Source organism: Lithobates pipiens, unplaced genomic scaffold (genome assembly GCF_037356315.1).
Source record: "Lithobates pipiens isolate NorthernLeopardFrog02 unplaced genomic scaffold, aLitPip1_a1.2 Scaffold_8, whole genome shotgun sequence".
Taxonomy (NCBI): Eukaryota; Metazoa; Chordata; class Amphibia; order Anura; family Ranidae; genus Lithobates; species Lithobates pipiens.
This window is the reverse complement of record NW_027507903.1, coordinates 216,777,465-216,795,094: the sequence shown is the minus strand read 5'-3', so window position 1 is coordinate 216,795,094 and position 17,630 is coordinate 216,777,465. Positions and strand designations below refer to the sequence as shown.

Here is a 17,630-nt window from a genome sequence, read left to right as displayed (position 1 = left end):
ACAATCCCCTATGCTCCAGCTGTGGACTGTCTCTCGACATCTTCTTATCCATTGCAGGGCTATGAACACTGCACTGGTCTTGATGATGTCAGATGATCTTAGATCTTAGAACTAGATCATGGGGGAGAAGTCCCAGGGACCAATCTAGCATAGCAGAGGAGCCTTCTGAAGCAGAGATTCGTGTAAGTAAATCTACTTTTCCAAATCCTCTATACATAAATGAGCAGCTAATCCTTGTTGTGGAAGCACAAGTTCAGTTTTAATAACTAGCAAGAGACAAAAAAAGGCAATTATTCTATCAGAGCATTATCATATAGTATTCTTACTCAGACACTGTACAATTAAATGACAATCTGTGCTAAGGAAGTATGAAGACAAAACTGCTGATGTCCATTTCTGAAAATACTTGTTCCCTGGAAGCCATATTCACTCAATGGAATCAGCGCTTTAATTATGACCTGAAGCTAGTAGGCATTTTTAGAGCTCTGACCTTCCTGAATTGCAGGCTTGTTCTAGATCAGTGTCTGAAAATTAATGTAGCCAGAGGCAGCCAGGCAACTATCACTTTCAGGAAAAAGATTAGAAATAGCAGCAACCAATTAACATAGCAATTAACATATTTAACACGTTCACAAAAAGCGACCCTTAAATTAAAAACAACAAACAAAAACCTTTAAAATAAAATAAAAATCCGTAGCAAACATATGTCATTTCCAGTGCATGATGGTCAGAAAAATACCTAGTTACATAGATAACAGTAGCAAAAAGGCTTAACACAATTTGATGTCCACTGTAACTTTAAATAAAAGACACACTGGGAACATGGTCCCCGGTAGCCCTAATGCATATGCAAGATGGAGCTCTCCAAATGCTGCAGAATGAGTGCTTACATAACTTGCCAGATAAAAACTTCAGCACATACTACATGTATTCTATTTCTACAATAGCAAAAAAGCTGAATCTGAAAAACTTGGAAAAACAAACTTTACAGTTCTATCACAGCCACAAACTTAGTTTTTTTTGCAGATGGAAGTTTGGCTTAATGATATGCTAAACAACATTATATTATATAAAACATAGCTGATCATTGCAATTGTATAGAAACTATTGTATGACCATTGTTCCACACATTGATAATTTCCTATGAAGTTATAATAGCCTTCAATGTTTCTCTGCTGCATGAAGGAGAATAATAGCACTGCAGCTACTTGAACCTTATGAGCTATTTTAGGTGGGTGAGCATTTCCTCCATCATAAGCTAAGTGTGAAAGTAACCTTGTAAAGCAAACCATAAAGAAATGAAGGCTTCTGAGGATAATCCAGTTTGTACAATGCTAGTTGCAGACAAATACAAAACCATGCAAGATCCACCAGGTCTGAGAGCAGCATAAAGCCAAAGAATTGCAAACCAATATGATAAAGCTTTTGACTAATACAATCACAGCTTCTGTTTAATTATAATCTGACAAAATAAACTATTTGATAAATACATTAAAAATAAAATGAAAGCATCTTGATTTGAGAGAAAGATCACTAGATAATGCAACAAAGAGTACATCTGCGAAAGATGTACTTACAGGAAAGGTTACATTGCTATGAAAGGAAATTATGCTCTTTGTTTGTATAGAGACTGTAACGAAAAATCTCTCTCCAACATAGAACATAAATGGTTTTGTACATCTATACATTCCTGTGTTTTGACATGGCTTTTTATTGACTAACAATTTCCCTCTAATTAAATCTGTTATTTGTGAAACAGTGCCATCTTTTGGCCCTGACCCTAGACCACAGATGACAAAAAAGGCAGATAAAATCTTGTTAGCCAACTTTACTACAATCAGTTACTATACAAAAAAGGTCACCAGCACATGACCTAGTCATTCACTACTCCAAAAACTAAATTATAATCAGTTTCTCACATTTTAATTGAAAACAAAACTTTAATTGGATATCATTGCAATGTCATATAAAGCCACACCCATCACACCAAGACACCTCTGCAAAGGAGTAGTCCTCATCTCTAAACTATATGAAGCAGCCTAACAAAAGGCCACAGAAGACCCCCATTGTGTCCATCAATGTGGTATTCTGTTGTGCCTTTAATGAACAAAGGAATACCTCAAAGGTAAATGTATATATAGCTATATACAAGTACAGTAAATGTCCCATTTTGGTTGCTCATATCGTTTAGTGTGGGTGACCATGCTTTTGCAAAGGTTTCTTAGGGTGACGACTAGAAAAACACATTTTATAGCAAAAATTCAAATACATACCAAGTAGAAATAACTGTAACAATGCTATTCTAATAAATTGACTAAGTGCAACCGCATTGCTGCAGACAAGAAAAAATAATACATTGAGCATAAAACAGTACTGTATACATACTGTATCTTCACAAATCTCTGTGAACCTGATGTGCACTTTCGTAAAGCATCTATGGGGTTGTAAACAAATGACACCAAGTACTGAAAGTCTCCACTTACACTAAAGAGACGATGTCCCCACGCTGAACTTCATAATTTCGTATTCTCCATCGGTTTAGCAGCACTACATCTGATTCATTTCTTCCGCCTGGATTCAACGAAGGCTAAAAATGAAAGACGACAGCTTTATGTAAACATTATTTCCCTGATGTTTTTCTTCTCTCTTCCAATCTATTGTACACATAAAAGATGGGAGAACAAGCATGTGCTGCCAACAAGAAGTATCACTAAGTGTGAAAAAGAAAGTACATTGGTTTCCAATAGAGAGAGTCCTGCGAAGACTATAAAAGTTAGAGAATGAATGCAATAATTCATGCTCATGCTGACCCAAAACCAATCTATTGGAAAACAAAACTAGAAAACCATATTACTCTTCCTAACCCCACCAAAAAAACATGGAATCCATAGAAAGTACAAAAACAACCTTTTTAAAGTTTAAGAGTTTTGTAAAGCAAACAGTCTAGAATGCTTAATTTAATGGGATTGTAAACCTAAGCATTCCTATACTCATTCATGTTAAGCAGGTTCTGAACCGATTATGCGTTTTATCACAGCTATACTCACCAACAGCTTGTTCTTCAAACTCATATACAGAGCAAGCACCCGTTGGGTGCAAGTGAGAGAACTGGAGTTTTGTTTAGATCATTAGGGTTGCTTACTCTAGCAATAAACTAAAAGGAGGACCTATATATATATATATACACACATATACACACACACACACACACACACACACACACACACACACACACACACACACACTGTATATTGTGAAATTTGGGGATATTTTGCTCTAGTGTAGTGCCTGCTAGCGAGAACAGTCCACACAAAATAGTTCAATTTCAGGGCTTGTCCCACTTTTATTAAAGAGAGATCAAAGTTCCAGAAATGAAAGCAAAAGGTTTCACTCGCAGGACATTTTCACCATCTACACCAAATAACTGTACACATGAAACACTGCAAACAAAATACTAAGTCATCGGGCTCTCTTTAGCAGCAGCACCAATGCTCAGACTCCCACATGGAGCCCTCCCAAATCCTGTCAGCGAACTCAGACTTGAGTCTCTGGCTTTCACAGTGCAGACCTGCACTCTCTGGCTTCTCCCTTTGCAAGCCTGGACTCCTCGGGAGGGTGGAGCCCAGAACCATGGTCAGATGTCTACAAATAGCCCAGCACACACCTAACCAGTCAATGAGCTGGTGGATCTCAAAGTCAGGAACCAGGACTGGATATTTAATCGCACCTGGATCGCTACAAAATGCCTGGGCTCCAGGTCCCAAAGCTGTGTCCTTCTCCTGGTGGGGTACCACACTACCACAAATATATATTATATATATATATATATGCATATTACACTAGAAGTTCTGAAAAGGAAAGCATGATACCCCATAACAGCCACATCTTCAGTTTATTATTATGCTGGATTTATATATCACCAACAGTTTGTGCAATGCGTTACATTTCAATTACTATATAGCTCAAGACAAGAGGGTTAGAAGGGATCTGCTCTTGAGAGCTTACAATGTAAAGGGAAGAGTATGTGATAGAAAAAGTAGTAATTGTGTGGGCATAAGTTGTTCAAAAATTTAAAATTCAGTTAGCTATAGGTGGCATAGGCTTGCCTGAAGAGAAGAGTTTTTGAGGGCAAGAGTAGGAGATAACCATACAGGTTGGGATAGGGAAGACAAGATGATAGGAGAGGGTCCAGATAAATCTTGGATGTGAGCATGGGAGGAGGAAATGAGGGAGCTTTCAAAAACTAAAGTGAGCACAGAACAAACCTCTTCCCAATTGTAGAAATGCTATCTCAAGTGGCCATCACCATTATGTCTTCAACTCCGCATACCGGTTTCTTCAGTGATCACTGTTGGGGCGGATTTTTGTAATTTGTATTAACTATTACAAGAAGATGATAGGCTTTTTTACCCATGTTTAGGAATCTGAAGCTGATTGATTTGAATGTTTTTTTTCAAAATAGAACTCTTGTTTTTGCCTTTTTAGCAAAAAGAGTCCAACTAATGTATGTGGGTGTTACCCACACACAACTCTAAAATAGATTCTTTTGGTCAGGCGTTTTCCATAGGTCCTTTCAGATGATTCAGCGCTGAACACCACCTTATGGTTCACTAATTCCTACTTCATCTCAGTGGAGAATTAACCCTTTTTGAACATCTCTAAAGGCCAAATTTAGAGACACAATGCAGTTTATTCTTCCTCAAGTATGTGGAGTGCAGTGATAGCGTGTTTAAAACTCAAGACAGCAGAATTGTGGCTTCAGCATAATGCTTTCAGAAAACATTCATGGAAAAAAGAGTGGAAAGATGTGGGCATGCATTTCTAGGGAGAACCTCAAACTAACAGTTAGTACTTCTGCTATACTTCTGCTAATACAAATTAGGTCCTTTTAATTTGCAAGGATTCAAAAACTTATAAGGAACTTCACAGCTAAATCCTCATTAAATCCAACTCCAAGGTCTATCATTATAAGAAGAAAATTGACATCTCACAGAGTGAGTTAGGGTTATAAGAGCAGGCCAAGGGGGTGAACCAACCTATAACCCAGGGTCTTAATCCAGCTTGTTTCCTGTAGTGTATGATATTATTATTTTTCCTCTTACTGCAATTAGGACTATGCTTATAGACATTGTTTTTCAAACACATAAAACTCCAACTCACGGATTGAACCTGGACCCGTGTCTTTTTCAGGCTTATATATTATTTATTTAAAATAAATTATTTATTTATTTAACTATGTAACAATCATATCCAAACAGGATTGACATAGATGTTTCTTCTGAGATAGGCAGCTTTGTGCTGCAGTTGCCACTTCTGGTCTCCCATGTCAGTCTGTCCTAAGAGCTGGCCTAATAGACAAAAAAGGGAGAAAGCCACTTGCCCTCAGTACTCCACCCCTTCAAAAAGAGAAAAGGGCTGAGAAAAGAATCTGAGGTACCACAGATGCCATATAACCACCACAAGTTGTACCCAAGTCAGAAGGAGGAAAGAAAAAGGGCACCACTAATGTGAAAATAGAACCATTCTCCACAACACTTCTCTAAAACCTAGCCAGACAAAGGGCTTGTCGCTGAACAGCCAATGCCCTTATATGCAGAAGATGTTGCTTTCAGATCTTCAAGGGCAGAGGTCATGGTGCAGAGGAGGTGATCTGGGCTGAGCTTTGTCTGCTGGTCCTGCACAGTCTTTAGCCAGACCACTAAGTCCAGGTTCAGTATGCTACCAATGCATACAAGGGAAAATGCTAGCTAATTTTTGGACTGCCTAATACAGTCCTTCGGGCTGTGAGTCCTAGAAGTAAGGTGCCACTATTCTTCCCAATTGAAACATATGCGGAAGCAAATTCTGGGTGCCCAAAATGCACTAGAAGTATGTCATTGAGACACACGCTACCATGGGAGAGGAACTCTGCTAACAAAGATGCATCACCAGTAACCTGCAGTTGCAATGTCACATTAAAAAGATTTAAAAGAAAAAGGTGGTGGTAATAAGACACACAATTTCAGCTAGCTCCTGATACTGGCAAAAGCTGGATGGAGGGAAATTCTGTAAAAGGATATTACATAATATCGTCAGTTTATCTCATAGGGCTGATCTACGAAACCTGCGATGAGACACAGGTTATCTCAAGCAGGACGGCGGGGTGTGGGCATGGATCCACTCCTATCAATCTAGTAAATAGCCCCCATATACCCCCCGGCTTCCCTCCCCCCTTCTATCTCAACATCTGCCTTTCCCTTCTTCCTCCCAGTGGAGGCTTCATCCCCATCTCCCCCCCCCCCCCTTTATTGCCTCCTCTTTCTCTTTCTTTCTATATTTCCGTCTTCCTTTCCTTCTTATTTTCTGTTCATCTCATCTTATCACGCAACCTCTACCCCCCTAAACATATCAGTCAAACTCGGACACCGCGACTTAATAGTAGGCACCTCACATCTAGTACCACATTTGCCGGATTTGGCTACACTATGTCCAAGTCTTCGACCAGGAACGATTTCATAATCCCTTTCCTCTCCTCGACCGCTTCAGGGAGGAATTTGGGGGGAGGTGAAAAGTGAAATTGTGACCTTCCGCCCTCCAATGCCAAATCTGTTATTCTCAAGTCGCTCTTGGTCATTCTATTTCAAGCTGCACTTCCATGTTGTATCTCATAAATGGTACTAATATACTGTCCTGGTTATATGTTGTCAAGTGATAATATATTTATTCTGTATGCTTACCTTTTATATATTGAATAGAATCTTTATGGAAAAAGATATTACATAAATTTCCAAAAGCAGTTGAGGCTTTGGTTAAATTGCAGTACTTAACTAAAATATGGAAAAACACTGGTTTCGAATAATATTGTTTTTATTTTACTTGCCATCATGAAAACGCCTTTGGTTATACATTAATAACATCTTGTTAGCTGCAGAGTAGACAAGGCAGCTGATGTCTCTAGAGATGTAATACACACTTGAGGAGAAAAAATAAATAAAATAAAAGTGTTATCTTGGAAAACAAAGGCGGCTACTGTAGTATGCAAAATGAATGCCATTATCCACAAATCAACAGGAAGCAAGAAAACTGAACACCACACTAACTTGTAGGGATCTGTGTACAAGAAAAAAAACACAGCAGTGCCACAACAACCTAGCAAGCAGAAAACAGAGATGCCAGTCTTTTATTCTAGGTGCCTTTTTTCCAGTTAGATCATCAACAGACACAGTTCAAGGTACAATATTTAATTACTACAAAAGAACCAGAACAAAACATAGTTATATATTTAGAGATTGTTTGCACATTTATTTCAGTAAAATTATCAGACACAAGTCAATGTACATATTTAATTACCACAGAAGTACTAGAACAAAATGTAGTTACATTTTTAAAAATGTCCTGACAGAACTTTTAATTCCAAACACAGCAAGAGGTCTGATAATGAGAGCATGGCACTGCTGGTAGTCTAAGAGGTTTATTAGAAATCGAACTTTGAGAGATCATAAAGAGCTGATTTGATGGTAAGACTATTGAGTGTCCAATAGTCATCATCTTTCAAGTCTTCCACAATATTATCTGTTTTTTAGAATAATCTACTGGGTTTGTTTCTCTCCACAAGAACACAATAATCTCAGGATTTTTAGAAATACTTTTCTTGAATTTTATGTGCTCCCAACCTTACGCATATGCACTGAATTATTGTTTCATTTTTTTAATTTCATATTCACTCTTCCAGTATGTTTAAGTTTCTACCCAACTTAAATTAAAAACAATGAATACACAAATATAACTCCTTGCTAAAAATGGTTACATAAGCATTTTGAATTGTAGACAGAAAGCACGTTATGTCATCCAACTGTAACTGTGCAAAGAGTCAGTTATAAGATCTTTATTCCCTTTCTTATGTCACAGAGCTCTCTAGCCCTATCTCTATATTAAGATAGCAGCTTTGGAACACTGTGTAAAAATCCGCTTTGCCAACTTTTACATTTCCTGCCTTTATCCACTCTTTCCCGGCTAGCTGAAACAATATTTTTTCTATAGGCTGACTTCAACCAATTGGAAAAAAGGGACGATGTCATCAATTCCTGATAGATTGTAACAACTGACTTTACCTTCAAAATTACCTTCTAATTTACTGTCTACCTACTGATATCTAGGGATTGCTAGAGAGTTGTGATATAAGATGGGTACAATAAAGAGCTAAGAGCAGCCTCTAGGCACAGGTACTGTTAGAATAGATAGAGAACAATATAGCATGGTTTACCAGAACCAAACCACATGGTTCCTGATCATGGGATTATTGTGACAGCTATGACTTTGTGATCACATACATTTTTTTTCTAAACAAGCTTCTCAATCAGTGTCCGGTCATCCATATGACAATCTAGGCAGAAGCCTAGGACCTGGTCAATCACAAAAGGACCAGAAGAACAGGATATATTACATGTTACAAGTATTACCGTATTGCCTTTGTAGGGGCAATGCAATATTGTTTTAGTTTGCAACAATTGTATCGCACAATGAAAACCTATTTTCTGTCGACTGTGGAAACAGAAAGCAGCAGGTATCTGACTTTCCACGCTGTGCTACTCTTAATTATCAAGCACGGGTCAGCAGATTTAGTGGATACATTTAATTATATCTAGAATGACTGGGGTTTTAAGAGTTTGAAAACTTAAAAACAGGGTTTTTTTGCTAGAAAATTACTTAGAATACGGAAGAGAATAACTTACTTAGAACACCCTAGAGAATGAAATGGTGGTCGTTGCAATACTTTCTGTCACACCGTTTTTGCGCAGCGGTCTTACAAGCACATAGTTTTTGTAAAACAATTAACATTTTTGAATTAAAAAAAAAATATAGACCACAGTAAAGTTAGCCCAATTTTTTTTATATTGTGAAAGATAATGTAACACTGAGTAAATTGATACACAACATGACACGCTTCAAAATTGCACCCGTTCGTGGAATGGCGACAAACTTTTACCCTTAAAAATCTCCATAGGCGATGTCTAAAAAATTCTACAGGTTGCATGTTTCAAGTTACAGAGGAGGTCTAGTGCTATAATTATTGCGCTCGCTCTACTGATCGCAGCGATAGCTCACATGTGGTTTGAACACATATTTAATTTTACCTTTTATTTTTACACTGTTCTTTTAAAAAATAAAATTGTGTCCCTTTTATTCCTATTACAAGGAATGTAAGCATCCCTTGTAATAGAAAAAAAGCATGACAGGACCTCTTAAATATGAGATCTGGGGTCAAAAAGACATCAGATCTCATATTTACACTAAAATGCAATAAAAATAAATAAATAAATGTTGTCATTTAAAAAAAAAAAAAATGGCCCTTTAAGAGCTATGGGCGGAAGTGACGTTTTGATGTCGCTTCCGCCCTGCAATGTTATGGAGACGGGTGGGGGCCATCTTCCCCTCACTCGATCCGATCACCTCCACACCTGCCGACGTCTCCGGTAAGCACAGAAGGCAATGGAGCGCGGCATGATGGGGGGCCCTCTCCCGCCCCCAATAAAAGTGATCATGTGTCAAATCCGCCACAGAGACCACTCTTATCGGAAAGCGGACCGCCAGCCAAAGAAGAGGATACCGGGGTTATGGCAGCTAGCTGCAGCCATAACAATATTCCACTTCAATGTTAGGACGTATATCAGCACGCGGCGGTCCGTAAGTGGTTAAAAAAAAATTCATACTTACCTAGGCGGATGCTGCATCTATCCCCCGCTGTCTCTAAGGGTGACAACTGAGTGATCAAACACCACTGTTCGCTCAGTTCCACATGAGCAGAGAACTGGTGACAGTCACTGCTCTCTGCTCTGCCTCCCCGTGCTCACTGGAGCACTGGGCTGTGTAGGGGGCAGGAGCGGCTCAGGCTCTCAGGGGCTCGCTGAGAGGCTGAGCCAGGTACCAGTCCAGGCTCCTGATTGGATCCCAACCATATGGTCGCAATCTTTCCCCAGCCTGGATCAGCTCTGTCACATCAGCCGACAGTGGATTCAGCCTGCTGTCAGCTGAAAAAGGGTCACAGGATTGCAGAACGAATTGCACACCTGTTATCTACAGGAGAAGTACAGCCAAACAAGCTTTGGCTGTACTTCTCCTTTAAGTGTAAAATTTAAGCATATAGCACCTAAAATCTTGAAAATCCATCATTATATACAATACAAAAGGTGCAGTGCTATAAAATGAATATAATAAAATGTGAAATATATAGAGCATACATTCATATATCCAACAGTGCATAGGGTGATAAAATTATGTAATTATGCATCTAACACAAACCAGTGTGTGATTGTGAACTCACTCAAAAACTCATAAAATAATCTTTGATTAATCTCTGTACATGTATAAAGTCCATAAATGCACAGAGCAGATTATAACACCATGTTTATTACTTTAAAAAAAATGAAGGATTAGAAGCACCTTAAAAGAAAAATGCAGAGCATTTGCCATATGGATAATGAAATAAGCATTACATTCGAAAATAATAGCCATGCATAAACATTTGTAATTTTCAACGATGCAAAAATCACACAATATTGAATGAAGGCCGACAAAGAAAGTCCACATACTGTATATCACACTATAAATGAAGATTTAGCCAAAAATCTCATGTAGGTAAATCTAGGTACATGCCTGAAAGCATCATGGGACAGTTAAGTAGTTGATGAAAAAATTTGAAAAATCACTAATAAAATTTTGAAATATAACTTGAAATAAAAGCTATTAGGCATTACAATGCTAGCATCCAACAATCCTTAATAAACCATACAACACAGCACAAGCACATACAAAATAAATTGCAAATTCAAACAAAAGTGCAATGCTGTGCATACAAGATAAAAATATTAATCACATTTAAAAGTGAACTACCAAGCATGTAGCAAAAGAAAAAAAGTCTGAGTTAACCAATATTTTTTTAAAGTCCCAATGAAAAACTTTCTTCAATAAAGTGCTCCTGTGCAAACGTTATGCAAAAAAAGTTATGTGGTGCTCCAAAAGATATCACACGGTGAAGGTGCTTTGATACGCCCTGTGGGAGAGGCAAAACTTGTCAATTTAGATTCCAGTTCTCAGTGATGTCACATCCAGTGTGCGGTGGAATGCAGGCGAGGTTGTGTGGAGACCTGATGCTGCTTCCTGAGCGAGTGGACTATCATATCTTTAGGATTATTGCCCTATGCGATATTTTCTCTGGGAAATTGTAAGTGTGATTATAATTTCCTTATGCTAATAAACAAGACTTACTACACCATATTGGATTCTCTCTCTTTATATACGAGTCTCAACGCCAAAGGAAGATTCATATAAAGTGTCATCTCCCTGCTGACCAATTCAGCCTGATTGACCCACATGCAATACTGCTAAGGGGTCCGTATTATCTGGCAAGTTAGAGCACAAAGGGGGTGGGGGGGGAGTGTGAAGCGCCTTCACTGTGTGATATCGCTTGGAGCACCACAGCACTTTTTTTGCATAACATTTGCACAGGGGCACTTTATGAAGAAAACGTTTTTACATGGGCCTTTCAAAAAATATTCGTAAACACAGACTTTCACTTGCTACATGCTTGGTAGTTCACTTTTAAATGTGATTAATATTTTTTCTTGTATGCACAGTACTTGCACTTTTGTTTGAATTTGCACTTTATCTTGTACTTGCTTGCGCTGTGTTATATGGTTTATTCTGATTTTAACACAGTGTCATGAGCAGCAGCAGCAAGTAACAGGTGTATAGAAATTTATATACTCAGCATGAGTGAATTTATTTTCAAATCCAACAATTCTTGCTCACTAAGAAGACTTGATTGCCGAGTGCTGTAACCACAGCAGTGCTGTAAGCAAACAACTCAGAACAAGATAATTACAATGAATGCCATGCAAACATTTGATCCTGACTAATATTAACAGCTCTGTGGCACAGTTTTATGAGTATTGTTTACTTCAAACCATAAACAGCACATATACAGTGCACTGTACAACTAATACAGCAGCAACACACATTCCATTGAGAACTACAAGTCTGTCTGCTGTGTGCTGGATGGGGCTAAAAGTTTCTCGCCATTCCACGAGCGGGCGCAATTTAGAAGAGTGACATGTTGGGTATCAATTTACTTGGCGTAACATTATCTTTCACAATATAAGAAATTGGGTTAACTTTACTGTTTTCTTATTTTTTAATTCAAAAAAGTTTTTTTTTCCAAAAAAAGTGCACTTGTAAGACCGCTGCGCAAATATGGCGTGACAAAGTATTGCAACAACCGCCATTTTACGCTCTATGGTGTTAGAAAAAAATATATAATGTTTGGGGGTTCTAAGTAATTTTCTAGCAAAAAAAATGATTTTAGCTTGTAAACAAGTATAAAAAAGAGGCTTGGGTACTTAGCTTTATTGCTGGGTTATACCCGAGTTTTTACTGTTATAATCGTTCTATGGTTATCTTACAGTTTGAAAATCATATGTTTCTATTTCAGACTGATATGCACCTACAGCAGTTCCTCTATGTTACACTGTTAATTATATGCTGGCTAATAAGTTGACCTCCGAGGTTTTACATTATTGTCCTAATATCCGACTCCTGAATGTACAGGCTGTACAGCCACAAACCAAGACATGCAATTCACCCAGTGCCCTTAAATATAACCGCATGGGCATTACGACCCATGCATCCCCTTATCTCCCCTCCTCACATGCCAACTTACACCAGACGGTTCTTTCCCCTATACTCTATGTATCACATTTCTCCCCAAAATGCACTAACTATCATAGCTCTGAGGCTCACAATCTGACGACCATTTTAGGAACACATCTCTTTTCAACCGAACCACCTCCCACGAAGTGGTACACTGTCCTGCTACTTTTTATCTCACCACATTTATTCTAGTCACCACTGATCTATTCCGGCTTTCACCCTTTTCCACTTGTATAGGTGAGCTGGTCCTCACCTATAGCCGGTCTCCCTATTACCTACCACACCACCCCTATCCATTCTCCACCCCCCTGCCCCACTTACCCCTTCCTAACAAAATACTTAGGAGTGTTCTGGATTCCGATTACCTGATTATCCATTTTGCCCCAAGTTCGGCCTTGACAATCCGAATCCCGAACTGCCTCCACCCATTTGGCCATTCCAAATAATTTCATTAAGGATACTTTCCACCTTAACTCATAATGACTGCCAAATTGATACAACCTCCTGTACCACAATTAAAGATTATCTCCCTGAATGTTAAGGGTTTAAACATACCCGAAAAAAGATCACAACTCCTTCTCAATATGAAACGCAATCGTGCAGATATAATATTTGTACAGGAAACCCACTTCCGCACAAACTCTATTCCAAAACTCCACAACTTTCAGTACCCCACTGTCTTCCACTCAACGAATACAGAATCGAAAACGAAAGGAGTCTCCATACTCTTAGCCCGACATACCCCCTTCCAAATTACAGATTCATATATCGATGATCAGGGCAGATTTCTCTTCCTTAAGGGTACCTATCACGATCGGAAACTCACTCTGGTAAATTTGTACGCCCCGAATAGTGGACAAGTGCCCTTCTTTCGCGACTTAACACGACGCCTGGTAGACTTCCAAGAAGGTACACTAATACTAGGTGGTGATTTCAACACCCCACTGAACCCCTTAGTTGACACATCGAATGGTAACTCTTCTCTACCATATACCGCCCTAAAGGCCATTAAATCTGAACTACAATCGCTCCTAATCCATGATACGTGGCGCACACTTTACCCGGATGGCAAAGATTACACCTTCTTCTCTCCACCGCATGCCAAATATTCTAGAATTGATTACCTCTTTATATCCCAATCAGCCCTCCCTTATCTTCAAAAAGCATCTATAGATCCTATGTACTTATCTGACCATCACCCAATCTCGATAAGCCTAACATTTCCTGAAACACATCCCAGGCCCCAATCATGGAAACTAGATCCTTCCCTACTTACTGACATGACTATTGTCGCAGACGTCACAACAGGATTACAACATTTTTTTTCGGAAAATAACACCTCTGACATCTCACCACAAATTACGTGGGAAGCACATAAATGTGTGATTAGGGGCATACTCATTGCTGCGGCCTCCAAAAGAAGAAAACTCAGGGAGCTACATCAAACAACTTTACTCCAAAAAATCAGGTCCTTAGAAAACCTCCATAAAAAGACCCTAGCCCTAGATGCCCTTGACTCATTAATATCTGCCAGGAAGGAATTGTCGCAATTATTAGGAAAACAAATTAGACGCAAATATCTTTTATCCCAAAAACGCTTCTATGAATTTGGCAATAAAGCTAGCAAACTCCTAGCTAGAGCCCTCCATTCCAAAAAAGCCACCACAACCATCCACTCTATCACAGACCCACAGGGACGTAAAGTTACGTCCAATCCAGATATAGCTCAACAATTTCTGTCATATTACTCCAAATTATATAACCTACACTCCGCAGAAAATAGACAAACATCCTCCGACCGAAAAACCATGATAAAAGACTTTCTCGCACAATACGGCCCTACTCCGATCTCGGAAACCCTTTCTCAAGATCTCAACAAACCTATAACTGTAGAAGAGGCGGATCTAGCTCTAAACATGTTAAAAGTTGGTAAAAGTCCGGGGCCCGATGGCCTGACTGTCGGTTACTATAAATCCTTTAAACAATTATTGACACCCTTTTTTATCACCACGTTTGATGCATATGCAACACCTACTACACCCCCTAGAGATTTATTAACAGCACACATTACGGTAATCCCCAAACCTGGCAAAGACCCTCTATTAGTTCACAATTACAGACCGATCTCCCTATTAAATGTAGACCTAAAATGGTACGCTAAAATACTGGCCAACAGATTGCTTCCCCTACTCCCTGACCTTATACACCTCGACCAAGTAGGTTTTATCCCGGGCAGGGAAGCGAGGGATAATACCCTCAAAGCCCTTAACATCCACCATTGGCTTAACAAAGCTGGCCAAAAAGGTTTTTTTTTGTCGTTGGATGCGGAGAAGGCGTTCGACAGAGTGGCCTGGGATTACATGTCAGAGACCTTGAAAGCCATTGGCATTCCTAACCGCATGCTCCAATACATTCTCATGCTTTACTCCAAACCCACTGCAAGAATCCGCATTAATGGCCACCTGTCGGACGCCTTTCCCATATCCAACGGCACGCGACAAGGCTGCCCTCTATCCCCACTTATATTCGTACTCACCTTAGAACCCTTCCTTCGATGTCTCAGAGCGAATCCGGATATCAAAGGAATCACAATACAAAATCACACTTACAAATTAGCTGCTTTTGCGGATGATATTCTCCTATTTCTTACAGAGCCATTGACAACACTCCCAAATCTTCTGAAAACACTAGACCTATTCAATCAAATCTCCCATCTCAAAATTAATTTCACAAAATCTCATGCATTAAACATTACTTTAACCCCTCAACAATGCTCCCAATGCCAACTCAACTTCCCGTTTAAGTGGAACACCCATTCCATCACCTATCTAGGCATCCAACTACCAGCATCTCTAACCAACTTATATGATGTCAATTATCTACCCCTGTTACATAACATCCAAAATGACCTACAGAAATGGTCGTCTGGACTTTTCTCATGGTTCGGTAGAACGGCCATAATTAAGATGAACATCCTTCCGAGGATTTTATACCTTCTCCAGACGATCCCTATTAAATTACCGCCCACGTTTTTCTCAACCTATCGTACATTATGCACTAGATTCATATGGGGACCGATTCGCCCTAGACTAAACTATATCAAACTCACATCCCCTAAACTCAGTGGTGGTCTCGGCCTCCCTGATATTGAAAAATATCATCAGGCAGCACATTTGACAAGAATTCTGGACTGGAACATACACGCTTCCACTAAAGATTGGGTCCAATTAGAAAATTCATTATCCCACATCCCCCTAGCTCAGACACCATGGATACCGAATGAACACACTCCAGCTATCTATAAAACACACCCTTTGATTTACCCTACACTCTCCGTTTTTCAAAAAGCATGCTCAAAATACAAGATATCGTCGATAAACGGACCGATGACCCCCCTCGCAATGAATCCAGCTTTTACACCAGGACTACACGCTCCCTTTTTGAAGATTAAATGGCCGCACATACCTGTCCGGGCTACTCACTTCTTCACAGACGACAAAATGCTCTCATACTCTACTCTCTCGAACCAGCTTAGACCAAACACATTTTCATACTGGACCTATATCCAAATTAAACATTACCTCGACACACAAGCTTCAAAATTGGAGTGGTCCCGACCTCTCACTCCATTTGAGGACATGTGCCAACACTCAGAACCCCATAGACACCTTATCTCCTTTACCTACGGATTACTGTTCCCGAACCAACAACAACGAAACTGCTGGACCACGATGAAATGGTCCACTGATTTATCTATCAACCTCACAGATAAGGATTGGGAAACAATACTTACCATCACACACAAAGGATCCTTGAACGTTTCTGCGCAAGAAAATGCATATAAACTGATTTCACGATGGTACCGCACACCTCTTAAACTCCATCACATTTACCCTTCCCTCTCACCGCAATGCTGGCGCTGTGGCACTGAAATCGGCTCACTGTTACATATATGGTGGGCCTGCCCTAAAATCCAACCGTTTTGGCAGAAAGTTCACCATTTAATACAAAAAATCACCACATACAATCTTGAATACACGCCTGCACAATTCCTATTACACTACCCTGCAAAACCACAATGTACCTACCTACGATCCCTCACTATGCACATGATAGCCGCTGCAAACATGTGCATCCCCAGGAAATGGCGATCATCGGCCACTCCAACCATGCGTGATTGGTTTGATAGACTCCACAAAACAGCCGAAATGGAAGACCTGATACATCAAGCCAAAGACACACCTTCCAAATTCATACAGACGTGGTCCTGTTGGCAACATTTCACTACCACACAGGAATATCGAGATCTGCTTACATGATATGAAAACTTAACACAATGTTAATAACGTCTATCACAAATAAATCTTGAATCACCTCATTTCCGTACCCCCTCTCCTTACTCAACTAGACCCCCCTTTTTTTTGATTTTCTTTATCTTTTACTACTGTTTATATACAGGTTTGGTTCACATTCTCAAGAACCATCTGAATTTTCAAACCACATAGGCCATTGGAAGCATTTTACCCATTCTCCAATATCGGAACAGGCTGTATACAGAACACTCCTATCCCATTCAATGTATTTACATTGATATCCTTCCACCGCCCCTACCTTGCCCCATTTTAGAATCATTCCCCAACAAATTGTTCTATTCCTTCAGTATTCGTGTAAATTACCTCTAGTCCCTTTTCCACATTGTGACATCAAACTTTTCTGAAGTGACACCAAATCCCTCCACTGAGATCTCGAGATCTAATACTCTTTCCCCTTTTCTTTTTTTTAGTAGACTAATTAGTTGAATAGACCAAGCCTACAGATATTTACCTTAAAGAATGACATCATAGTATTGGTTAGAATTTCTTGCTATATGCCATTCGAGATTGTCGACTCTTATATGTACCGAATAATATTGTCACTTTTTTCACTCATACATATGCTATTGTTTT

General features: G+C 39.3%; 1 protein-coding gene across 2 annotated transcripts in view; it reads right to left on the bottom strand.

Moving 5' to 3' along the window:
- The window catches only part of IMMP2L (inner mitochondrial membrane peptidase subunit 2), a 1,432,488-nt gene that overhangs the window by 1,368,404 nt on the left and 46,454 nt on the right, over nucleotides 1-17,630 (bottom strand). The window contains exon 3 of one of the 2 annotated variants that reach the window (XM_077471167.1): nucleotides 2,484-2,587. In XM_077471167.1, coding sequence (XP_077327293.1) covers nucleotides 2,484-2,587 — 104 coding nt within the window. Of the gene's footprint in view, nucleotides 1-2,479; nucleotides 2,588-17,630 lie in introns of those variants that run through there. The other variant, XM_077471168.1, reaches the window with a different exon arrangement.